The sequence below is a fragment of the Heloderma suspectum genome, chromosome 12 (genome assembly GCF_057233095.1).
Source record: "Heloderma suspectum isolate Gila_16-S chromosome 12, 16-S_ref, whole genome shotgun sequence".
Classification (NCBI taxonomy): domain Eukaryota; kingdom Metazoa; phylum Chordata; class Lepidosauria; order Squamata; family Helodermatidae; genus Heloderma; species Heloderma suspectum.
The window spans coordinates 22,307,332-22,334,494 of NC_139469.1; the positions used below are offsets into that span (position 1 = coordinate 22,307,332).

General features: G+C 45.1%; 1 protein-coding gene across 1 annotated transcript in view; it reads right to left on the reverse strand.

Moving 5' to 3' along the window:
* The window catches only part of LOC146336684 (ankyrin repeat and fibronectin type-III domain-containing protein 1-like), a 524,472-nt gene that overhangs the window by 12,469 nt on the left and 484,840 nt on the right, over positions 1–27,163 (reverse strand). The window contains exons 12-21 of the mRNA XM_084818734.1: positions 26,352–26,465; positions 21,452–21,549; positions 17,780–17,870; positions 13,457–13,564; positions 11,872–11,971; positions 11,531–11,663; positions 4,465–4,584; positions 2,914–3,129; positions 1,582–1,748; positions 580–730 (exon numbers count right to left, since the gene is read on the reverse strand). Of these exons, the coding sequence (XP_084674860.1) occupies positions 580–730; positions 1,582–1,748; positions 2,914–3,129; positions 4,465–4,584; positions 11,531–11,663; positions 11,872–11,971; positions 13,457–13,564; positions 17,780–17,870; positions 21,452–21,549; positions 26,352–26,465 (1,298 nt within the window). The remainder of the gene's footprint in view (positions 1–579; positions 731–1,581; positions 1,749–2,913; positions 3,130–4,464; positions 4,585–11,530; positions 11,664–11,871; positions 11,972–13,456; positions 13,565–17,779; positions 17,871–21,451; positions 21,550–26,351; positions 26,466–27,163) is intronic.

A 27,163-nucleotide genomic window follows, 5' to 3' on the forward strand; every position in this document is an offset into this window, starting at 1 on the left:
GTAAGAAAGGGGCTTTACCCACTTAAGAAGCAAATACACTAAGTGTGGCGGCGTAAACAACATGTTCACTTCCACTGCTTTGTCAGACTCTTCCTCATCTGATAGGATTGAATAAGCATCAAATACTAAGAATTTTTATGACCTTTTAGCTTAGAAAAAAAAACCATTCACCCCAAGCAGCATATCTCGTGGGCTTCTCTTGACTGATCACACCAAGCAAACTAGATACAGATCTATATTAGCTAATATCTCTTGAGGTGCATCCACATCTTACAGTCTGCACTACTGCTTCAGCAAGACCTGTCCATGTCTGCACTGCAGACAGGTTCCATTGTGGCTGTGAGCAGAACCTGCCCCAGAATAGGAATGATTTCAATGCTGGGCTGCTCACCCTTGGCTACATAATTTCTGCTTATAAAGAACATCAGTCTGCGCCCTGGCTTAATCTTAACGATTTGAAGTAGAATTGTGAGGGAAAGTAAACTGGTGCCACTGCAGATATGCCCCACTGCATATGTTACAAAGTCTTCAGTGCCTCTTTCTCCCAGCACCCAAAATACAACCCCACCTAGAATCTACCTCATGCAATGGGATGTTGACCAGTTGCATCAGTTCTTTGACCGCCCCTTGGAGCTCCTGAAGCAAGAGAGTCGAGGTGGTCTCTAGGTCTTGCTCTGCGGGAATGGGCTCCTCCATTCTAGCCAGATTTTGGAGCCACTCCCATTCCTCCCTTGAAAAGGAGACAAAGCGATGATGAATGCACAAAAGACTTCTGTGTAATAAGTGCCTGAAAATCAAGATGAGTGTGTGCGCATGATCGGCTGTGCCTGCCAGTGTGTATTTTCACACCTCTGATGGAAGTACTTTCACGTAGGAAATGTGTAATGTTTAAAGCAGCCCGCACTGCTTGGATGTCAGCAGGGCACTTGGCATGGTGCAATTACGCATTTTTGATATGAAACCTCACTTTCTTTTTTACTTGGAAGGGATTGGGACAAAGAATAAACTGCATACACCGCTCCTGAGTGATGAAAAGGAAGCCCTTGTTTGGACTACTAACAAGACTCTTGGCACACAGGGCACAAGACTCTCATATTGGAGCCATGAAGTCCCATTTCTGTGGCCCTGAGCCGGCGGACCAAATGAGGGACATATAAATATCACACTATTGCAGTCTGAGGTCTGATTATACCACCTGGAGCTGCTGTAAGATGATTAACATACAGCCAACTGGTCTCTGTGTAGAAAATAAGCCTTTTCCTTTATCTAGCAAATTTAACATCATTGCATGAGCAATTCAGCAGATCCCTGGACACATCTGCACTTAACCTCACCTGCTGCTCAAGTTGCTTGCAAACCTGCCTGCTCAGCTGTGTGTCTGTGTTGCCTGCAGACTCTCTAATCTGCCTCTCCTGACTTTGTCTATGTTGCCATAGCCAAACTTGCAAGGGATCTCACTCACCTTAACCTCCTGACAGTTATAGACCAAGAAGGGAGATAGTGGATTAAAGAAGTTAATGAAGATAACCATGGTTGTCTATAAAGACCTATTTATGCACAAGCCTGGTTTGAAAGCCCTACCTGGAGATGTTTGGATTGCTCCGTATCTTCATGTGACATAAGATGTTGGGTAATTGTTCAGGCACCAATACTCGGATCTGGTCAACGGCACTGCAGAGCTTCAGGTAACCCAAATACAGACCAGGGGGCAGAGCCTGGCTGCTTCGCTGGTGGTAAGCCAGCTTGTCCTGAGGGAGAAAAAATGTCCATACAAATGGCAGCTCTTTTCCCCCCTGTAAATCTAGCTGTAAAGATACCACAAAATTCAACAGAGAGGGAGAGGGAGCGCCCCTACAGCAAGGCTAAGGTGACCAGAAGCTGCTGTAAGAGAGTCCAAGCCAGGAAGGGTTAAACAGTGGTGGGATAAAATAAGCAGGTCAAACTGAACATTTTGTGTGGCTTGAATTAAAAGTTCAGCTTAGCTATTTTGTCTGCAGCTTCCAGGTTCCAACCAGGACCAAAAGCCCCAGGAGACAGACTGGCACGGGCGGGAGGCACCGGAAATCTTACAAAGGAGACTGTTGTTGTCAGATATCCAGACTGGTGCTGCAATCTCCAGGAACAGAGACAGCGTTGAACTGGCCCTTTAGTGGTTTGGCCTTTGCTAATCCTGGCAATGGCTTTGAATAAGCAGTTTCAATAGCCCCTTGTACAGGTGCTGGAGTGCCTTTTGTTGCTGGAGACACTTGGCTGAGTGAAAGGAAGTGAAAGGAGAGAGAAACAACTAGAGGGGTCAAGAAGAGGCAGAAAGGCTGGGCACTCACGGAAGAGATCCTTTGCTAAGACCTGCTAACAGGCTGGGAAAACAACTGCTACTGCAAGGAAGAAGGGCAAATGCCTTGACAAGGGTTATCTGAATCCCTAGCAGGAAAACGTATGACAACTGGGAAACCAGTTCTTACTTTGCTTCTGCAAAGTACCAAGTACCTTGAGTAAAAATGAAGCAATAAAGAACACAACACTGTCTGCTGTGAATTGGCAGAAGCTCAATTTCTGCACTCCTGAACAGAGCTTAAAATGAGTCAAGTCTCACCAGGGCTTAGCCCCAGAATCCATTATCAATGCCAAGGCTCCAACCTGGAATATGAAAATGAATAATATCAACACCAGGCTGCCTTATACTGCCAGACCACTGGTCTACCGAGCCCAGTATTCTCTACCCCCAGTTAGCAGTGGCTTTGAGGCAGGAGTCCTTTCCAGTCCTCCTTCCTGAGATCCTTTTAACTAGAGATGCCCAGGTTTGAACCTGGGACGTTCTCCATGCACAGTATTCGCTCTGCCACTGACGAATGGCTCTTCCTCAATAATAAGGGAGGGCCTTTTCTTCTTCATTAAGAAACCATAACCAGCCACCTGCATGGTCATCAGCAGCACATCCAGAGCTGTAGGTTCTTCTGGGGATGAGATGGACTTGCGGCTTGTCTGCAGCTTTGAGAGAGGGACCCAGCGGACACTTTCAAAGGTCTGGTTCGTCTTCACCTCCTTTAGGGTCACAACCAAAATGTTGCCCTGCTTGTCTTTGATGGGTTCAAAAAAGACCTGTCCCAGGTCCTGGATTCCCAGCAGACCCTTCACAGAGATAAAGAAGGGGTGGGGGTGGGGAGTCAAATTTCTGGAAACTGGTATCTGGCTTCAGAGGGCACATCTTCTATATAATGCAGGGATGGGGAAGGAAAAGGTACTGGGTATACAGACATCCAGACATGAGCTCTTATTTGCTCTATGTAAAGAAAGGCCACTTAATAACATGGGTTATTACACGAGCACAGCTTGTGTAATAATAACACAAGGAGGGCTGCCAACCAATAAAAAGGTATTTTAACAATTAACTAACTGACATATAATTACATACTGCAACTCTTCAGCAAAGCTGCTTGTCACGTAATCTGAATGAAAGCAACAGTTCCTCCTCATTATGAGGGCTGACTAAAATGGCCTTTGTGCTTCCTGCTGGATGCCAATGCAAACATACATTATGGATAACTTGTGGTGGCTTGCATAAAGCTTAGCCACATCTGACAGTGGCTACACAGGACAGTCAAGGAGGCAACAAGCACAGCAATGCCACAGGGGCTACCATCATTCACAATGCCACCAGTGCTGAACAGCCTTTCACAAGGGAATTGTGTATGGGAGGGAATAGACATTTTACATCATTGCCCCCCACCCCGAGCCTTCATCAGTGTCCCCTGTGTTTTATATAAAGAAATGTTATACTATACATTAATTTCTGCTTATCAAAAGCCACCTTGGAGGTCTGTTGTCAGGCAGAAAGGCAGGTTATAAATAAGTACAGTTTCTTCCTCTGGGAAGATCTATATCCCTTTACTCAATCAAGGACAATTTTCAGGCATAAAAAGAGTCTGTTCGAGGAGGCTATGATTTTCCCAAGTAAGCAGTATGCATTATACAACATATGCAACTAAACTTTTAATATATTAATGGCATTGGTTCAATTAAAGCTTGAACTATTAAAATGTTAAAATTTGTGTGAAATGTAACATAATAATAGGTCACAATTTTGCTTTCAATAATGCAACAGAGAGACAATAACAGAATGGCTTCACAATGCGTGCATTATTTTAAATAAAATAAATACATAAAAACCTCATGCTTACTTTATCAGTTGCTTCTGCTTCAAATGTAATTGCCATGTTCTTTCTTAAAATCCTCGTACATTTTCAATCCCATTCAGTTGCCGGGGATGCTCAGTGTATGGAGGACATTTGATTCATCTAACTGAAGCTCAGAGCTAATAATCTCTGGCCATAATATCCACGGATTGAGCATGCTACAGGAAGAGCTGCTAGCCCGATGCATGAGTGACTTCTGTATCTGGCTGGCAGCGACCTGAGATCACACTCATCTTTTGGCGCCCTGATATCTGGAAGAGGCCTTTTTTACCTGCATCTGTGAGATGGCCAGCAGCATCTTGAGGCGTGTTTGCAGAACACAGGAGCAGGATGACTGGGAGACAGTGACACACTGACGCAGCCACAGAATTTCATCCCACATGCATGACACCTACATCAAGCACAGCAATACGATTATACAGGTCCAGAATTCACAGGTCTTTCCAGTCTTGGGTACTCCAGAAATGGAGTTACCTGAGGTCAACATCTTTTGAAATTAACAGCGCAAATGAGTTTGTACCCTTGCTGGCAACTGTCCACTGCTCTAAGGCAGGTACAGTTGGCAAGTGTTTTTCAGAATGTCCTATGCAGGTTCTCTCTCCATTTTAATTTTCTGCAATAAAGTAGCAAAATTGGGTTTATAAAATATTAGTATAAATGGGAAGATTCAAAGTGGGATATTTCAGTGGACTACAACACATTTTATGTCTTTAGATTTACATTTATAGAGTGCTTTTCCACCTATGAGAGTGTTAAATAACAGAAAATTAAAACATCATACAACATAAAAGAGATACAGTTTTGTGCCTAGATTATTGCATGGAGCTACATCAGGTTTACAGTCCTAACATTGTTTAAGCAGGAGTGGGGGTGGTGAAATGTTGTGTCTACAGATGTTAATTTAGAAGGAAAGTCTGGTTGCAAATGTTGACCGATCTAAAATCAGAGTCCTTTCCATGTAGTCCTCAGTAATCCATGTGTGAACTTTTGAGGCCTACAGAGGAAAAGGGGAAAATGGTCAGGCTTAGAGGCCTGGAGTTTTCTGTTGGGAGGGGGTAACCCCTGAGAGGAGTAGTTTCATTTCTACACTTAAGTTTCATTTCTTCAGGTTTGAAACAGTACTTTGGTTTTGAGGGAGGAGGGTATATAAAGAGAGGGAGAGTGCCAGTAAGAACAGAGACAGCCAGAGCCTGAAGTGAGAGCAGGGTCTGAAGAGTGAGCAGGAAGAAGCAGCCTAGAAAAGTCTTAAGAACAACTAGGGTAAAGAAACTTGCATTTTGCACATTTTATTTTCTTTTAATGCCTTTTGTATCACTCAGCTCTATTGTGTAAATACCTTTAGTTCTTCTTCGTGGTCTCTGTGCATCACACATATGGGCTCTGCGCCTGCGCTGAGTCTCATTCGGGAAGCTTCTATAGCTGAGGAACATTTTTGGCGGGAACCCTCCCCTACCGTCCACTGCGCATGTCCTAGGGATTCCCACCCATTTCCTCTGTTCTCTTTCGACTGCCATAGTGGATAGTCTTGATCGGAGCTCCTCTCTGTTTTGAAAGGGTATTGCAGTGTTCCTTCTTTCTGCTGCTGCTGAAGACTTGTTTTCTTGTTATTCTTGTTTGTTCTCCACTGTCTTCATAGTCGTTCCAACCCCCCCAAAATTAAAAACTTCTTTTTCTTCCTTCGTTGTTTATCCGTCTGTCGACTGTGGCTGCAATGTCACTTATGGCCACAAAGGCACCTTTTTGTAAGCGTGTCAAGCGTGGGAGTAAGTTGGCCCCCACTGACCCTCACTCCCTCTGCCTTTTTTGTTTGGATGAAGGCCATCTTACCCGATTCCTGCTCCCTGTGCCAATCATTTACTAAACAGGCACGAAAGAACAGATTGGACATCCTTAAGGCAGAGCTGTGGAGAAGAGCGTTACTGGCTACAGATCCAAAGAATGCTGCAGGGTCTTCTGCAAAGGACAAAGCAGAGGCGACTATGTCTTCATCCAAGTTGATGCCCCCTTGCCCAACAACTTCCGTCGAATGTGCTGATCCTCTGACTCCGGGGTGCTCCTTAGGACTCTCAGTCGTGAGAAAGATCACTAAAAAGGCAAAGATTCCAAAGTCGGGATCGAATGGCCTTAAAAAACAGAAGGCAAAGAAGATTACTGAAAAATCTTCCAAATCTCCTCCTTTGCTGGATTCACCAGTTCGTATATTGTCACCAGTACCCATCAAGCTGGTGTTGACGGTGTCTGAAGGTGAAATCTTGGATTTTTCCCCTCCGCTACCAGTCTCTCCGGATCAAGAGATTTCTCCATCCGGAGATCATCAGTCACCAACGAGGCAGGAAGCCCCACATCGCCGTCTCCCATCTCCTCCTCGGGATTGAGAGCATCGGTTTCATCATGGGTTGTGTCGTTCTCCCTATGGGGATCGCTGCTTCGACTTCCATTCTAGGGAGAGGAGTTCAGAATGGTCTTGCCCTCCACAGCAGCCTTACCATTTCGAGGACTGGCGTACTCTTCAGAATTGAGAGTACTTCTGGGACTGCTCCAGATACATAGGAGCAGCCTCACCTTGGCATCTGCCACAGGCATTGGAAACTGTTTCTCATCCTCCTGCGAGAGATGAGTTCCTTGTACCTCCACCCATGTCACCTCGTTCCTCTTCATTGCTGCAGAGCCAATTAGAGGCCCCTAAACAGGCTCACTCCATTCCGGTGTCGGAACCATAGCTGATCCCACCTGCGAGCCCTGTGCCATGAACAGCCTCACATCATGACTCAGCTGATGATTACCAGTCAGATTCATCATCATACTTGTCTATTCCACCTTCCGATGATGTAGCAGGATCCCAGGAGGGAGCCTCTCCTCAGAGGACATATTCAACTTTACTGAGGAAATCAGTAGGATGGCCCATTCTTTGGGCATTGAAGTACAGCAGCTGGAGAAGCATATCTAAGACCCTGTCATCGGCGCAATCCATACCGAATTGTTGAAACCGGTTGTGCTACCCTTCCTCCCAACCCTTCTTCAGACTGTTCAACAATCCTGGAAGGCTCCATCTATCTTCCATGGCTCCGATGTCTAAGCGCCTTGAGTCCCTTTATAGGGTGCAGGAGAAGGATGCAGCATTCTTGTATTTACACTCGCAGCCCAACTCCATCATCGTGGAATCGGCGCAGGGACGGTCGCAGAAACCTCATGTGTTGCCTGTTGACAGGGAGGACAAAAGGTTGGATCTTTTGGGTAGGAGAATGTATTCCTTGGCTGCTGTGGGACTCCATGTGGCCAGTTATCAGGCCATGATGGCCAGATACCAGTTATTCCTGTGGGAGAAGATGGACTCCCTTTGTGCCTACCTCCCAGAGGACCAAAAGGACCTTGCCGGGGTCTTCCATGCTGAGGCTGTCAAGTTGTCGAGACAGCATATTAATAGCTCATGGCATGGGGCGGACTGTAGCGCCAAGTCGACGGTTGGTGCCATCGCCCTCAGGAGGCATGCTTGGCTAAGGTCTGCAGGCTTGACTCTTGGAGCCAGGTCCTGAGTAGAGGATTTGCTCTTTGACGGCGAAGTGCTCTTTAGCTCCAAAATGGATGAGCAAATGGACTCTATCCAGAAAGCGAAGACAACTGCCTGTAAGATGGGCCTGGGCCCTCAACCCATGTAGCACCAGTACAGAAGCCGCAAGTGGTTTCGGCCTCAACTATATGTGACCAAACAGCAGCTTGACCGATACCAACACTACCAGCCTACCCAACACCAGAAAAAGCAGCCCGCTTCCTCTTCAAAGTTCAGTCAAGGTCGTGGCTGGCCTGTGTCATCTTCAAAGCACCGACTTTGACTTCCTGACATTTTTCGCCCCCAACCTCCGCAGTCAGCCTGTCTTCAGATCCATTCTGGCACATTTCCTGCTGACCTGGAAGGCGATAACATCGGACACCTGGGTGTTAGATATAATTGCTCGGGGTTACATGGTAGAATTTCACCCCCCCCCACCCCACGGGACTGTTCCTGTTACTCCATCGTTGCAAGCCCTCCTTCTGGAGACGTCCACCCTGCTTTGAAAAAGAGCTATCCAGAGAGTCCTTCCATTCCAGCCAGAAGATGGCTTCTTTTCTCGGTATTTCACCGTACCGAAACGGGATGGAGGCCTCCGCCCCATCATGAACTTAAGGGACTTGAACAAGTTTATCAACCCCAGAAGGTTCAGAATGATCATGTTGGCTACGATTCTCCCTCTTCTTTGAAAGAATATTTGGTTTGCCACCATAGACCTGAAGGACGTGTATTTTCATATAGCGATTGCAGATGCCCACCATCGGTACCTGTCAGTACATCATCAGTACCGACATGTTTCAGGTCCTGCCCTTCAGTCTGGTGACCACCCCAAGGGTTTTTATGAAGTGTATGGCGGTCATGTGCACATATCTGAGACTACAGGGAATCGAGGTTTATCCTTACCTGGATGACTGGCTCCTCATATCAGACTCCAAAGGGGATCTTTCCCATGCCATCAGGATTGTTCTGAACCTTCTGGGTTCAGCGTACCTTCTGGGTACGCTGGGCCTTTATGTCAACAGAGAAAAATCAACTCTGGAACCTACCCAATGTCTCCAGTTTATAGGAGCGCTACTAGATTTGACAGTTCCATGTGCTTACCTTCCTCAAAACTGGCAGGATCATCTAGTTACTCTCGTGGAGACTGTCTTCCTTCATCAATGGGTGACCCCCCGCACGATTAAAGTTCTACTGGGTCACATGGTGGCTACAGTTGCAGTTGTTCGATGGACGAGACTTTGGATGCAGCCACTGCAGAACTGGTTGCTCCGAAACGTCAATTCCACCTCGGATGCTCGGTGTTGTCGATGCATTTTGTTCAACCATCTCCTACATGAATCCTGACGACAGATGCATCTCTCTCCGGATGGGGAGCTGACCGTGATCTGCTGCAGACTCAGGGCATCTTGTCTGCAAAAGAAAAGAAGTGCCATGTAAACTTCCTAGAGTTTCTTGTGGCTTGGAAAGCGATGCGAGCTTTCGAACCTTACCTTCAAGGTCGACATGTACGAATCCTGACCAACAATATGACGGTCTTATGGCACATCCAGAAGCAAGGCGGAACGCACTCTTCCAGACTTGTAAACCTCACTCTGGACATTTTTCAACAGGCCATCCTCTTGACTGCTCTTCACATTGCCGGACAAGACAATGTTTTGGCAGATGCCCTAAGTCGGGTGCACCAGTCGCCTCACGAGTGGCAGATGTCAGTTTGCATTTTGGATCACAATGGATTTGTTCACGACCCCAGCAAATGCCGTATTTCTTCTGCACTTCTGCACAAGAGTGGGGGTTGGTCAACTGTCTTTGGGCGATGCATTCCAGATACAGTGGCGAAGGGAACTTTTTTATCTGTTCCCGCCATTTCCCCTCCTCTCCAAACTGCTGCAGAAGATAGCACATGACAAGACAGACTGTATTCTAATTGCTCCTTGGTGGCCAAGGCTGCCATGTTTTCCAACCCTACTGCGTCTATCAAGAAGACAGTTCCTGCACCTTCCACAAGTTCCAGACCTGATCTTTTGGAACCAAGGCAGGATTAGTCACCCGGATCTCAACACTCTGAAACTAACTACTTGGAGGATTTGGCAATGAATGCTTTTCCTTGAGTTCAACTTGGAGTTCAGGCAATCCTGGATGTGGCTAGGAAGCCGGCCACCCGTCAGTCCTATGCTGCAGTCTTTTCTGACTTTTGCTAATCTTCATATTTCCATCCTCTTCAGGCATCGGTTGAGAATATTCTTTTCTTTCTGCATAGTTTGTTTCAGAAAGGTTTAAAACTTTCATCCATAAGGGTTTCTTTGGCGGCTCTTTCTTGTTACAGAGGGTCAGTTCAAGGTTTTTCCCTCTTTATTCACCCTACTGCATGTCAGTTCCTGCGAGTTCTAAAGAACTTGGCACCTCTAGTTTGAACTCTGGTTCCTCAATGGAGTCTCTCTGTTGTCTTGCATGCCCTTCTCTGGAAGCCCTTTGAACCTCTGGCCATGACAGACCTTCACCTCCTTTCGTGGAAAGTTGCCTTCTTGGTCACTATCACATCCTCTCAATGTGTTAGTGAAATCTGTGCTTTACGAGTGGATCATCCCTAACTGATTTTCCACAAGGACAAGATTGACATAAGACCTGACATTGACTTTCTGCCAAAAGTGGTCTCTAATTTCTATGTCAACCAAACCGTATTGTTACCAGCTTTCTTCTCGGACCCTTCTTCTGACCTAGAGAGAAAATTGCATGCTCTTGATGTCAGGAGGGCATTGGCCTTTTACAAATCCAGGACAGTGCTGTTCCAGACCATGCAACGCCTGTTCGTTTGTTATGGTGGTCCCAAGAAGGGCTCTCCTGTCTCCTCCCAAAGACTGCCTTCATGGATCATGCAAACCATTGGCCTGGCCTATGATTTGTCTGGGTTGGAGCACCCTTCTCACATAAGAGCACATTCTACTCAAGGAGTAGCCATGTCTACAGCTTTTACCAAAGGCTTACGGTTGTTGGACTTATGCAGGGCAGCAACGTGATCAAAACTGTCAACTTTTGTGAAGTACTACAAACTTGATGTCAAGGCATGTTCAGACTGTGTGTTTGGGTGAGCCGTTCTGTCATTAGTCTTGGCATACAACACCTACCCACTGCTGCTAAATTAGCTTGTTAACTGCCTATATGTGTGATGCACAGAGACCGCAAAGAAGAAAAGCACGTTGCTTACCTGGAACTGTAGTTCTTTGAGTGGTGCATTCACACAACCCTCCCACCGTCCCCGCTTTGGTGTCAATGTTGGATTCGATGTTGGCACCGGGGTGTGATTGGTTTCCCTTGGATCTGAGGCCACACTAGGCGGTCTCAAGGAACTGAGGGAATGGGCGGGTACCCCCAGGAGATGCGCAGTGGACAGTGGGGCAGGGTTCCCGCCAAAAACGTTCCTCAGCTATAGAAGCTTCCCGAATGAGACTCAGCACAGGTACAGAGCCCATATGTGTGAATGCACAGATGACCACTGGAAGAACTACAGTTACAGGTAAGCAACCTCCATTTGTGATTTGCTAGCTTTAAATTTACCAGTAAACTGTTGGGGTTAAACCCTGTGTCTAGAGTGTCAATAACCCCACGTCTACAGCTGAAACCCCACCTTACTGGGAAGGGGAAGTTGATAAGAAGGAAGGTGGGACTCTTAAGGAGGCAAAAGATCCTTAAGGAGTTACTCAGAGCGTCCTGGTCATAAGGGGAACCTTGACACCATGTCATAAAGTACATGCCTATAATGACACATGCTCTAAAGTCACTACTAAGGAGTCACCTTGGTGAACCAGAGGAAGTCCTGCATGAGCAGGCAGGAGTAGGTATCATCTATCTCCACCACAGGGATCTGATCCTCATGCGTCACCAATATGTTGTCATCCTTATAGAATATTGATGCCAGATACAGGCCCCTGGAAAGAGATAAAATACCTAGTTTGGGAAGGGTTTTGTCCATTGCAATGGGGAAAAGAAAGAAAAGTAGAGCAGGGTTGTTGTTGTGTTGTGGACTGCCTGTGAAACACTGATGTGGAAGAGTGGAGAATGGCCCCTCCCCCTCACTGCTATTTATGAAACACAACCAGAATGAGGAGGGGTGCACAGGCTTGCCCACCCTCTTACCTTTTCAGTGTCTTTAAAAATTTGCTGCCAGGATGAAAGAGATATTTTAGGCTCTTGGAGACAGAGTGCTTTCTGCTCTGTGGCTGATTCTTACAGGATTCTAAGAGGCAAAGAGCATGCAGAAACCATTATACAAACCATTATACATATCACTGCTACCTCATCCCTATTTTCTCCCCTCACCTCCCACCCCTGGTTACACAACATGCACAGGCCCTGCATCATGACCAGGGTAATCTTGGAAAGGTTTGAAACAAGCTAGTAAAAGATGCAGGATGTACATATTAAGTATCCCCAAGTTAACCCAACAAAGATCTTCAAGTGTGTCTGAACTAACTGACTGCAGTCCTCTAGCTTTGTAAATGTTTCTTTATATATACTAAAGACTTGCAGCCAAAGACTTGGCTGAGTAGTTAAAATCAAGGTATGAAATTAATTCCACACTGAGCCCTTGGCCCACACTGTCCCTGTCTCCTTGCCAAATGCACACAGCTCCTCCTGTCCCTAGTTTCTATGGGATGGTTTCCTAGCACCTTTTCTCCTTGACCCTTGTTTCTTCAGTTTTCTGCTTGTCAGCGCCTCTTTTCCCCTCAAGCCTCTACATCTATTCTTTCAGGAGCCTGCTATTTTTCAGCCTGTTGGATATTTTGTTCCATTTTCCAGCCATGCTGCCTACTGGGACCTTGTCTGTTAGATCTCACCCCCCCCACACACACCCCACCCCAGGCAGGGAGGCTTCTTTCCTCTTTCTACTGTTCATTCTATAACTAAGCTTTCCCTCCTGAAAGGAGAACGGTTGTGAACATTCCATCTCTAGGGAGAGTTAACAGACAAGTGACAACCAGTTTTAGCCTATTATATATGTACACAAGATAAAGATTGTAAAGCACAATTAAACGTGTTATATATTGCTTTAATTGTCATTATAACTCTAATTGCATTCATCTTAATAACCCTTTGAGGGATGTCATAATAATTATATTCTAAAAGGCAGAAAATAATTTAAAAAATATGACAACCTGTCCACTTGTTCCAAAAGGGATTCAGATAGAAGTAAAAAGTAGTAGATGGGTGTGCACCCTTAGATAATATGAATTCTCCCTACAGGAATTAATTGCCCACCTGGTCCAGGAGGACAATTTACCCACCTTGTCCTTGCTGTGCCTGTATGTTGTTAGGATTTGAACTCAGATCCCACACTCCATCAACAGATCACATCATAATCAGTTTCCCACAATGCTCCTAACATCAACTGTTCCCTTCTCCTTGGAGCACACAGTCTCTCCTCAAAATGCACTTTCTGATGACTAAGAACACCGCAGTGCTTTTCTTACAGCCACCGGGAGCCTAATACAGATATATTTAAAAGCCATTTACCATTTTGTTGGTCAGCTAGCATCATGATCACGTGCAGAGGAATTCATTGTAGGTTCCAACAAGAGTTTTCATTCAAAATGTTAGCTGTGGCCTCATCTAGCCCCCATTTCTCCTTTCCACCAATTATAATTCCTTTCTTAGCAAAACTCAAAGAGACCACTCAAGAGACTGGTATCCCAACTGCCTCTAGTCATGAAGTGAGACTCACCATGACAGACACAGTGCTGGTGCACTGTCTTCACCTGGTTCAGGAGGTGGTCCAAAGCTTCAGCTTGGCCTCTTCGCCGTGGTGCCCGCCCATCATATTCTCTCCAGTCTGAAGTGGGAAGACGATCAAAGAAATAGAGCAACAGCACTACAAGCAGTTAAGAGTTTCTGACCAGGTGCCTTCTAATCCTTCACAATGCATTTTCTGCCCTCATAGCTGTTTCATTCCCAAGGCCAAAAATACAGTATGCCATAGAACTATTTTGTTCTGTCCAGACCCTTATTCAAACATAAACAACTTACTGGCACTAAAGCTAGCTAGCAATCCTCAGAGTTGATGGGTAGGTGAAGATGGGTCATGATTTGAAAGCCTTACTCTTAGACCAGTGGTTTTCAGTTTGCAGACCAGACCTGCAACTGGATCAAATTCTTCTTTAAACTGGCTCAAACCAGCAGCATCTAATAGATTTTTCAAGAGGAGAGCGAGAGAGTAGCAGGTTGAGCAGGGGACAAAGAGGAGAAAGATGGGTTTACCCAGTAAAACAGTTCCCCAACACTGTGCCCTCCAGATATGTTGGACTACAACTCCCATCCTCCCCAGCTAGCATGACCACTGGGGCCAGGCTGCAGTAAAAGTCAGTCCCATATTGCCGTTTGGTGTTAAAAAGATCCTGGTTTTGCAAATATGGAAGACTACTGCCTTAGGTTATGTCTGCAGTATGACCAGGATTTTCTGTAAACTTTGCTTTAAAAATCCGAATTCTGCACTGTACAAATTCCCACTTTCTATGGCAGGGAAAATCAAGTAAGTTATACTAGTTAAAGGTGTTTCCAGATAGAGGACACCTAGTGCTGCCAGTTAGAAGGCATTTTGCAGCAATTCCATCTTTTTCCTTAATGGATTTTCTGTGGTAAGGAGGATGCAGTAATGGGTGGGCTATGAGTGGAAGATGATGGTTGGACTGCCCCTCATAACATTCCATGAACGGCGCAACACAATGGCATGATAAAAACCTCATCTAGAATCATAGAATCATAGAATAGTAGGGTTGGAAGGGGCCTACAAGGCCATCGAGTCCAACCCCCTGCTCAATGCAGGAATCCAAGTCAGAGCATCCCTGACAGATGGCTGTCCAGCCTCGTCTTGAACGCCTCCAGTGTGGGAGAGCCCACCACCTCCCCAGGTAATTGGTTCCATTGTCGTATTGCTCTGACACTCAGGAAGTTTTTCCTGATGTTCAGCCGGAATCTGGCTTCCTGTAACTTGAGCCCATTATTCCGTGTCCTGCACTCTGGGATGATCAAGAAGAGATCCTGGCCTTCTTCTCTGTGACAACCTTTCAAGTACTTGAAGAGTGCTATCATATCTCCCCTCACTCTTCTCTTCTCAAGGCTAAACATGCCCAGTTCTTTCAGTCTCTCTTCATAGGGCTTTGTTTCCAGTCCCCTGATCATCTTTGTTGCCCTCCTTTGAACCCTCTCCAGTTTGTCTGCATCCTTCTTAAAGTGTGGTGCCCAGAACTGGACACAGTACTCCAGATGAGGCCTAACCAGTGCTGAGTAGAGGGGAACTAGTATTTCCCGGGATTTGGAAGCGATGCTTCTATGAATGCAGCCCAAAATAGCATTGGCCTTTTTTGCAGCCACATCACATTGTTGGCTCATATTCAGCTTGTGATCGACAACAATTCCAAGATCAAGATCTGGAAGCACCACAAGAAATTTTCAGTATATTTGCTTATGTTTTATGAATTACTATGCATCTGCTAGCCGTGGAGGAGGCAAGAAAATCTGGACCCCCACCCCCTTTTTAATGAATATTGGGATTCTCAAGATGCTGGATTTCTTCACCTGACACTCTTCTTGCACACCACAACTGTGGAAGTACGGAAATACAGATAGCCCTATGACTCCTCCTAGTTTCACATCACAGGACACTAGTTCGAGCTTAAGAGGTGCAAATAATTTTAGGCGACACAGAGGCAATAGCCCAAGAGCAGTAACCACTGGTGGGAACTGCTTGTGAGGATGATGGAATTTAACAGCTGCCGCCAGTAGGAGGAGATGACAAATCGCAGTAAAAACAAGGTCATGTCTGTTGTAGCTCTTTCCACTGTTTCCACAGCCTCACTCCTGCTGCTTGGCCTTCAACTGGGCAGAGGTTTCTTCAGACCAACGGTGAGAGGCAAACTCACCTAGACAAATAAATAAACAGGACCTCTTCCCTGTGCTTCTTAGTTACGAGGTGGCAGAGCTACTGAACAGCACAGGCAAGTGTGTGGGGAACAGCTCTTTTACATTAACTTTACATTAATTGGTTTATACACTCCCCCATGCTGCTGTTTTCCATGGAAAGATCAGCTCTGTTAATTTTGGCGGAGGCCTGGTGCTATTTTTAGGTGCTTTTAAAAACACCCAGGGAGGTGCCTCATACTTTTACGCGAGAAACGTTGGTTATTTTTATTTAGGGGAGAAATGTTTTCTTTAAAATGTGAGAGCAAGCAATAAGTTATTTTCTAAATCAGGCTGGGCATTACAGCTTCGTACAATATTACGTAGCCCTAAGCTGAAGGGCACAATCCATTGCGCTTAACTCCCAAGCAACGTCTAATGTGGTTGCAGTGTATAGGCCACATGGATTCTCTTTAAAGGTATTGCCCTTCTGGGTCCTGAATGTGGCAACCAGCAGGGAAGGATGAGGGAACACAGATGGGGTAGATCTCATGACAGAGCGGTACTGGCCATGAAGGTTTTAATTAATTAATTAATTTAAAACATTTCTTGGCCACCTTTCAGGGCAGAAGCCCTCCCTTGGTGGCTCACAGCAATAAAATACACAAAACAATTAAAATAGTAAAATTAATAAAAACATAAACACAATAAAATACCAATAAAATACCAATAAAAAGCAACAATAAAAGCCAACAATAAAACCAAAAACAACAGCAACAACAGCAATCATATCAAGAGAAGGCCACAGTAAAACAATACATTTTCAAGGCCTTCCTAAAAGCCTGCAATGACGGAGCATGACGGACCTCTGATGGCAACTTGTTCCAAAGGTGCAGAGAAAGCCTTCTCACATGTGGTCACCCACCTAACTGCTCCTTCAGTAAAGATCACAATTTACATCCTTTTCTGAATTGTACATAGCACCGCCATTATCTGCAACAGCCCTGGCTTGCCTTATCTGCTGCAAAATGAATGGAAAGCTGTCTTGGCTGCAGTGGGAGCCAGTGTGGTGTAGTGGTGAAAGTGCTGGACTGGGAGCCAGGAGATCCGGGTTCTCATCCCCACTTGGCAGTGGAAGCTCACTGGGTGACTTTGGGCCAATCACAGGCTCTCAGCCCAACCTACCTCACAGGGTTGTTGTTGTTGTGAGGATAAAGTGGAGAGGAGGAGGATAATGTAAGCTGCGTTGGGTTCCTTGCAAGAGGAAAAAAGGTGGGATATAAATGCAATAAATAAATAATAGACAGGGGTTCCACAAATGAATTGCATTGAGTAGGGAATAATATAATTACTTTTTCTTTCTTTCAGCTTTCATTGAATTCTGCTTTGTTGCATAGTGTGTATTGAACATAAATGTAATCTGGACACCCCCCCCCCCTTTAATGAATATTGGGATTCTCAAGATGCTGGATTTCTTCACCTGACACTCTTCTCCCCACACCTTTGCAGTAACATTTGTGCCACTTTTATCGGGGTTAGAGGTGAATTTGATGCATTTTCAGAGGTGGGGGACTTCTCTATATGATACGAGCTGCAGATAATTTCCTTTAGATTTTCTTCCTTTTCAACAAACAAAACAAGTGTTGCCACCACTTAAAGCAGTGGTGGAGCTCCAGCCAGCAGCCCATTGACTGCCCCTGCACTGTAGAATGCATGAATGGGAGTAGCACGATGTCATGATGCAGTGTTGTTCCCAGGGGCATTGTTGGCTAAAAAGACAATGGCTGCCCCAACAGTAGAACTCACAAATTTTGATCTGTAAGGACTGATAGGGCTAGTAGTGATATCAACTGATAATGTAGAAGCTGTGCTGAAAAGCCCTGAACACTGGAAGCTGCAATAGCCACTCCCTCCAGTTGTTTTATGAATAGCAACACACATAAACAGCAGAACATCATGTATCCAAACTCTTGCTTAGTCTTCAAAGCGCTCCAATACATTTTTGGGGTTTTTTTTATATGTATACACATACAGTCTGCTGAGCATCCACCAAGCTCTAGAAGATGAGTATCTGACCCTTGAGGCCAGTAAAGGAGCATTAAGGCAGCAACACCAAGATGTGTACATGATGCTCCCTGATGTTCACACTTACTCGACGGAATAGCAAAGGGTGGTACTGAAGTCTGTGGAGGTCCCCAGCCCTTCATGTTGTAGGCAGATACTTGGACATAGTAAGCTGTACCCTGTGGGGAAAGGGCAAAGAATAAAGAGTAAGCTGAAGCTAGAAAGCAACCTATAACTCAGCAACCACACAAGAGTGGCTTCAGTTTCCCTTTCCCGTAATAGAATAATCAGTTATTCTCAATAATATGCTACTGCTGAAAGGAAGGCAGGGAAGGTGTGGTGCAACACTACCTGTGGGCCTCTCTGACCTAAAGGGATCTTGCAAAAGCAGCACAGGTCATCACCATCTTGCAGGGTTTTTATGGGCTAACAACTCTTCAATTTCTCTTCTGTTAGGAGTCCAGACTAAAGTTGCTGATGAAATCTGGAACAATCCAGATAGTTTGCCAGATTTTGGAGTTCATCTCCTGCAGATTAATTTCTGATTGGATTCCAGGCAATCTGGAGTTGGCACCATATCTGATTCAAAATGAATCCAAATTAGGGCCCCAGGTAGCCCTGCAACTCCTCAGACGTCTCTGGGCCCTGCTGTGATGTCAGTGCTGTGTGTAAGACCCAGAGGCACCCAACCATTCTGTGGCCCTCCTGCCACGTATGGGATATTCCCGGCTGAAACTCCACTTTGTATTACACACCGGAGATGCGGTCGGGTTGATCTGAAGATTGCAGCAGAGTGAGACCTCCAGCCTGCAGTGCAAAGCAATAAGGTCACTCCATCAAAACTGCCTAGCAAACCGATTCAGACTTAATCTGAGTCCAGATTAACTTTCTGAATGGCCAGCAGATTCCTAGGACATCAATATGAAATCCACCCTGAATCCTATGTTGCCTCTTAACCTTGCCAAAGCATATTCCAAATGCTTCGTTCTGCATTCAATTCCTGGATGCACATCATTGCCCTGAAACAAAAAGAATGGGACCCAGTTCTCCACAGCAAAGCAAAGCAATGCCAGTGGCCTCCAATCCTTACCCAGAAATCTTAAATTCAAAACACCAATTTGATTATGTTTAGCAGTTTCACGTTTGCAGTGTGTGTTGTTTTCAAACGTACGGTCAAAATCAATAGCCACAGCCAACTGAACCATGTCAGCTGTTTGACAACTCACTGGTGTCACACAGTTGGCTTCACAAGCAACCATTTCCATTGCATATAATGTACTGAATCTAAGCCTCCTTAGGAGAGAATGGAAGCAGACAAGACCTACAGGCCATTTGTTTCAAAATCATGGCCTCCTGTATATCACAGCCCCATCCCCTTCATGTACAACTTGCCACCATGCTGTGAGCTCTGAAGACCAGCTCCGGTTTGAGCTCTTGGAAACTGGGCACCACACCATGGGGAGAGGACAGCTGACAGGCAGCGTGGGTCCTGCAGTTCCCAGAGAGAGAAAACAGTAGGCATGGGGGGCAGGCCCCAGTCAGCCTATGACCTCCATACACTCAAGGGCTACAGCAGAGTCACTGATTCCCAGCTCCAATTAGCCATGGAGCTGGTGGAGAGGGTTGGATCTTTGCAGGTGGTGGGAGAACCAGATTCTGATTGATTAGCTTGGGGTGGGGCTGTGGGAAGGAGCACCAATGGGTGGAAATGGCACAGAGAAGGGAAACACATGGCTCAGTGAATAAAGTTTTCCTCCGGTCTTCAGGGCACTGAGATTTCTGCCTGGGGATACCCATGCCTTCCCATGCAAAGCATACACTGAAAACCATGAATGACTCCTGTCACTTAGTACTTCATATTTCATGAAGAAATGGCAATTGCAGCCCAATTCCACACACACCCAATAAAAATGTTTTTATTAGGGCTGCGCTGAATGATCTCTAATTTTGATACTCACCTCCAATAACACATTCGACACAGCAAAACAGATTACTGAAAAACACCCTGTACTGGTTCATTGCTGGTTTGCACCCTTTTATTCTTCTGGCAGCTGTTGCTTCTTGGTGCAATTTTCCTTCTTCACCTTCACAGCCTCATTTATCCACAGTGTAGTTTAACTCGAACAGCGTGGTGGCTCATGTGGTTTTGTTATGAGTATCAGCGATGTCATCATCTTAGGCATAACACTGTCGTGTCACTGACAACATCATGACAGCCAGTGTGGCGTAGTGGTTAGAATGTTGGACTGGGACTCGGGAGATCCGGGTTCTAGTCCCCACTCAGCCATGAAGCTCCCTGGGTGACTTGGGGCCAGTCACTGACTCTCAGCCTCACCTACCTCATAGGGCTGTTGTGAGGATAAAATGGAGAGGAGGAGGGCCATCAAGCCACCTTGCCAGAGGAAAGAAGTGGGATATAAATGTAACAATCAAATAAATAAATAAATAAAGATAGCCACAGCTGATAAGATTAAATGAAAACATAGGTAAATGAGGACAAGGGCTGTGAAGGCAAGAAAGAGGAAAGAAAATGGCACCAGTAGAACAGCCCAGAAACCATTAATGTGTTCAGAAGAGCCAAAAATTATCATAAATGAGAACCGAATGTCAACACTCATGAAAACGAACACAGAAGGAGGGAAGCAATTTCTACTCAGCCCTAATTTTTATCTCATCCATCCACCTACCTACCTACCTAATTACATTTCTATACCACCCAATAGCCAAAGCTCTCTGGGCAGTTCACAAAAATTAAGAATACATGAATTCTCCTTTATGCGCAAGGACAGCCTAGGGCATTTCGTTTTCAGAACTATAGGTGAAATATTCACCATGATCTGCAATACCGTATAATTTGTCCCAGTAGCCTGTCCACAACATTCCTCATGGCCGGACATGCACATAGACACTTTTCTGTGGCAAGTAAGAGCTACTTCCAGGCAAGTAGGCCAAGAGAAGCCTAAGCTAAAACCCTTTTCCCTGACAAACTAGTATTGCATGGAGGTTGTTTTTCACATGGAAGGAGCATTCAAACTTTTGGTTCTCTCCCTTCAGTTTCAGGTGGTACAATGCAGAAAGAGATGAATGACATGTCTCTGCTGATCGTATGTTCTCTTTCAAACACACCACTTTCTCACACTACACGCACAAGCAGGGTCTGGATGAGGTTGCTACCTCCTTTCTCCCCTCCATACCTTTGGCAAACTCTGGCTCCTGACCTATTGCTGCTACTACTCCACACCATTGGTCCACTTCAGCTGCTTCCAGATTCACCAGTAAAGTTAGCTTTGACTACACTTATCTCTATACCAGGAAGTGAGACAAAATGTTTATTACTATTTTGTAACAAGTTACAAATTAAGCACACTTACCTGAAATAGAATCTGGGGTTCTGAATCCCCTGTTCAAGTTTGTAGTCAAGGGCACAGAGTGAGTGGTGCATCTTGTTGCCTGGCAAATTCTATCCATTAGGTGTCACACAGGCCACAAATGTTTCAGTATGCTAACATGGCCCCTTACCATTAACCATTGTGGTGTGTGAGAATATACTGATCCCTGAAATGGGTGCATTCCTTACGAAAAGCAGATGGTGACAGCCTTTGGACATTCTCTGATGCCAGCTGTGAGGTGAGCAGAGGGTCAATGTAAAGTGGTCTTGCATTTTGGTGACTTAGAACAAAAAGACTGGGGTGGAGGGTCGGTTGGGGTCATGCCCTGAAGTAGCCTTGTGGCTCAGCACACAGCACAGTAAGTCACTCACCGAGACGAGGCCATGGATGGTGATACATAGGTTTTTCAGCTTGTCGATCACCACTTCGCCCAGTGGTGGGGAAAAGGTGGGGGAGCAGCTCCACTCGACTGCAAACAAAGGAAAAGCACAGCCACTCTGTCAGTAATTGAGAGTCTTTCATCAGCAAGGCGAAAGATGTAGCGCTTGGCAGGCAGACAGGGCTAGATTAGAGAGCTGGGCTGCCAGGGATGGTACAGCTGCTGTAAAGGGATTGACTGTGAAACTGAAGAACCAGCTACAGCGAGACCAGCTGTGCATACTGGAAAAATGTCTGAGAAAAAGGCATGGAACAGGGGGGTTGGGGGGGAGGGGAGGTATAAATTGCAAGAGAACAGTAACAGGGCACACCTTTCTCATATGCAAAGGACCTCACTCCCTGCCAAATGTGCAATGCAGGAGCTGCACGTCGTGCAAAAGGGAAGTCTCTCTAGTTAGGGTTACTTCAACTGTATATCTCAGCACAGAAGACCTAACAGAAACAGAGTTAAAGCCAAAAGGCAGGCCAGATAGATGAACAGACAGGCCCATGAACCCAGAGATAAAAGAGAGAGAACACAACAGATGGACCAAACAAAGGCGACGGAGAGAGGGGGCTGTGGGGGGGGGGATAGATAAAGTAGATTAAGTGGCAGGATTTGGTGGTGACTGGTAAAGGAAAATTCTTCTGAAAGCCAAAGTTGTGATGACAGGACACACAGGATTTAAACTGATGGGAAGTCTATGTTGAGGGAGCAGGTGTTAAAGCCAAAAAGGGAACATGCTTTTATGGGATCCAAACAGCAGCCTGAAGATGGGACAGAGTTATGGCATTCAACTCTGGGTGAGCACTCAGGGAGAGAAGAAAGGGCTGAAACCTTCAGCAAAAAGTGACTTGCCTAGTGTGGAAGCATCTCCATTTGGGCACTACCATAAAAGCCACTTCTTTCTCCTTCTCACATTACACAGGGAGTCACTTTCCACCAAATTTTTAGAGCAGGATATGGTGGCAAAATGGTGAAACTGATTCAGATCACGGGGGCCACCAACAGAGGTGGACTAGAAAGAAGACATGGAAGTATTTCAAATTTCACAACTAGAAAACCTAATCCAGGTAATCTCCATATATTATCGAAGTTAGGAGAAAATGCATCAACTAACATTTTTAAATATTTCAATGTAGTATCAGGGTTTGCAAAATGAGGAAGAGGTTAGCAGTGACTGAGATGAACAGGCACGTCGGAACTAGCGTGTGCATGTCACTGAGGACTGGGGGTGGGGGATATCTAAGTAATTTATTAGCCACTCTTCAGCTAAAAGTCCCAGAGATGCTTACATAAAATAATTTAAACACAAATATCAAAACCCACAATAAAATAAAATGAAGAAAACAAGCAGTGGCCAAATAAAAGTTCCAGCATAAAAATGTAAACAGATCTTAAAAGGCCAGAGCAAATAAAAAGGTGTTAACAAGAAAACAAGGATGGTGCCAGGTGACCCTCCCTAGGGAGGGAATTCCAGAGGCAGGGCTCCACAACTGAGAAGATCCTATCTCTGGCCATCATTCGCCTTATCTCTGATGGCAAGGGAGCTGGAGAAGGGCCTTGGAGGATAATCTTAACTGGGCAGGTTTATGGGGGAGATGTGATCTTTTAGGTATCCAAGTTCCAAGCTGTTTATTTATTTACATTATTTTTAACCCATTCTTCAGCCAAAAAGAGTCCCAGAGCTGCTTAGATATGATCAATAAAAACAAGGCAGTTCCTGTACACAGCAATCTAAGAGATATGTCACAAGAGGAAAAAAGCAAACTCAGACACTGATTCTTAAACAGTAGTTATAATATCCAGCTGGAAACCGCTCAGGAAGAAGAGAAACCTGATGGAACTGAACTGGGCTGATGGAATGGCCCTACTTTCCATCTCTCTGCTGCAACTTGATAGAATGGCTGCAAAACTGCAACACAATGCAACCTCCCCACCCCTGGGGTGGGAAGCTTTAAAGGATAAAACCAGCATTGTGCTTGGAAACAAACCAGGAGCCAGTGTAGCAGTTTCAGAACTAGTGAAATATTTTCTGCACTCCCAGTCCCAGTTAGCAATTCAGCTGCTGTATTATGCACTAGCTGCAGTTTCTGAACAATCTTCGAAAACAGCCCCGTGTACGACACGATACAATAATCCAAACAAGATGTTACCAAGGCATCGATACCCACAGTCAGGCTATCTCTGTCCAAGAGGAGTTGCAGCTGGCACACCAGCATCAGGTGGTGAAATGCCTCCAAAGACAAGGCCAGGTCTAAAAACACTATGTGAATCCGGTATTTCAGGGTGAGTGCAAACCTATCCAAAACAGGCTGACTACTACATCTCAGGTCAGACAAACTACTACCAACAGCACCTCTGTCTTGTCCTGACTGAGCTTCAGTTTATCAGCCCCCATCCAATCCATTACTGATCCTAGACAGCAGTTCAGCACTTCCACAGCTTCACCTGAGTTTGATGAAAAGGATAAACAAGAGTTGGGTGTCATCTGTGTACTGCTGACACTTTGCCCCAAACCCTGGGATGCCCTCATTCAGCTGTTTTACGTATATGTTCAACAACATGAGGGACTAGACAGAGCCTGCAGAATATCCTAGCGTACCTGCCATGGAGCAGAGCCTCAGCACCACCTTCTGAAAATGACCAACCAAATAGGAGCAAAACCACTGAAGCACAATGTCTTCAGTTCCCATCCTGGACAGCTGGTCCAGAAGGATACCATGGTTAATGGTACTGAAGGCCACTCAGAGGTCCAGGAGAATCAACAAGGTCACGGACGGCCTTGAGCCACCCAGAACAGTTCTGCTGGACAGCACTGTGAGGGTACAATGGTGATGGAGAAGTATCTTTACTGCCACCAGCATCACAGAATAAGCTCTAAAGTGAGCTTGTATCTGTGTTCAGTTGTACATGCCTTAAGGTTTTCACCGCCTGCATTCTAGCCATCATCTAAACTGCTTAATTGCTCCTAGTTCCCCAGTAAAACAAGGGGCTTCATGGACTTTGCACAATGATAGAGCTGAAGTGCGATCATGTCAACTTGCCTGGATCATCTCCATATACCACAGAGTAACCAGGGCATCAACAGGAGTGACAGCCATGCTAACAGAAAGGTCCCGGAGGGTTGTACAAGAATGGATCAAGATCTATCAACCATTTTAATTAGTTACTCACTCTGCAGAGGAAAGGAGTCTGTGTAAGCCTAAACTTCATCTGAACATGACACAAAAGAGTCAGAGAATACTCCTCCACATTATTATTATTATTATTATTATATTTATTAATTGCCCATCTGGCTGGTCACCCAGCCACTCTGGGCGATGTACATCCACACTGCCATCCTTTTACACAGATGAGAACATCAAATCCATAATGAGAGATAGCTCTATGGATGCAATGGCGGCCATGAAGTACTGAGCCATCCCTGATGAGGTAATGTTAGCATGTATGTTGAGCATGTATGTTGAGGTCCTCCAGGGACTACCATCCTGAACCTTCAATACCAAGATCCTCCGTCGGCTCAGACAAAGAGACTGTTAAGACAGCCAGATAGCCAATATACTAACAAAATCCCTGTTCTGTCACAGCTGCCCAATACCAGGTACAAACATTCAAAACTGGTACTCTGGAGAGGAAGATGGAATCCTTATACATCACCACATCCCATCCACCCAACCTTGGGCATTCAACATAGGTTGGTGCTGTACCAAGAATTTGGGTGGACACAACTGAAAATCAGTCCCTGAGCTTGTCTGCTCAGGTCTCAGTAATGCATTCCAAGGCCAGCCTTTTCCTGGAGGATTTATTTTTTATTATGGACCAACCTAGCAGTCAGCAACAGCACCACCAGGCCCAATGGCTTTTTAATAAGGCAACTTATGTCTCAAAGGCTGGAGGAATGGGAGGTAGCCATTTCTGATCCTCTTTTTTCTTAACTGACCTATCTTTCTCCCCCTGCCCTCTTACAGTTATCTTTTAGTCTGGTCCAGGCACATCACAAATCCAAGAACAAAGAGCACCAAACCAGCCTTCTTTGCAACATACAAAATAAAGTGTCTGCTTTATTTAAAAAACAAAAATGAAGGTGGAATGTAATCGGAACTGTCAGTAGATTGTAAAAAGTGCTGGGATGCTTAATTTCAGAAATTACAGCTACTTAATATATCCACTCTTTCCAACACAAAGAATCAGGAAATTTTCTTGGGTGTCATGTCCCCAAATAGCCTGGTAAGCCACCAGATTTTGTTACAGTATCACTATCATTATTCATAATACACCTAAAGTTTTTAGGCGCTGTACAATTATTAAAAAACAAGACAATCCTTGCCTGCAGGCTTATAGTCTCATAGACATGATTGAAAAGTGTATGGGAGAAGGAACAGGAAAACAAACAAGTTCAGTCACCATTTTTTCATAAAGTTATACAGTATATAATAAACTTTTTAAAAGGCAGTGGTGACTGATGGCTCTGAGAGGACAACAGCCTCCAAGGCCATAAGGCAGCTGTACTATATGTTATGTGATCGTGATGTAATTATATCCAGGCAGATTTTAGACCCTCTAAACCACAGTTCAGTAGCCACTGAAGTATGCTGATGTATTTCTTTTTCACTTTGGACTCTCTCATCTTTAGTATATATCCACACATTATTCACCTCAAAACTACAGACAATATTTCACAAAGGATGGATCTTGAAACTAGATCAGTAAACACCCAGGAGTTAATCAGGATGCGATTTCCAGGTGAAGAAGGACTGTCACTTGTTCAAAGGGGTGGGGGGAATCAATTCATAGGTACCCGTAAGTTATATTATCAGAAAATAATGGCTTTGAGCAACCTATGGGTTTACCTTTGTATTTGGTGACAACAGCCGAATTGACGCTTAGGGGCTCCTGGAAGGAAACTTCCACAGAAGTGCTGCTAGCCACTGAAAGTTGAACATTTGTGGGTGCATCTGGAACCCCTGAGAACAAATAGCATAGATATCAGAAGGGACACGTCCAGGTGTATGAAGCCGAACTTAAAACCTAGCTGCCAATCAGAATGATCATAGGAACAGAGACTCTTATGAGAGGATGGGAAGACCTGTTTCTTTTGAAGAAAAAAAGAGAAAGATCCTGAGAAGAGATATGATTGCATTCTATAAGTATGTATGTGGAGGGACAGGGAGGTTGATCAATAGAAGGGGAGAATCAAAGAAACCTCCGTCAGACGCAGTACTCAAATTATGGAGGAAATGGAAAGGGGGCACTTAATGAAATCCACAAGTTCCAATCTGACTCCCACAATTTTAGCCAAATCATGCCCCTCACTGGTAGCCTTCTATTACAGTAGCTAAGAAGGTCACCACAAAAGGGGGGGGGGGGCTGAATTCCCTGTAATTTAAAATTGCTTAGATTCTGGATTTTCTTTTTTTTAATACTTGTTATTCTATTTTTTATCTTTATAAATGAAATAAACAGTACCAACAACCTTATCATTATCTACAGTTTCCCAACAATACAGTATTCTTAGGAGGACACAGCAATAACGAGAAGGAAGGAAGGAAGGAAGGAAGGAAGGAAGAAAGCAAGCAGAAGAAGGAAAAGGAAAAAGAAAGCAAGAAAGAAAATGAAAAAATATAGATTCTGGATTTTCTATCTTCCCTCCCTGAAGCATCAG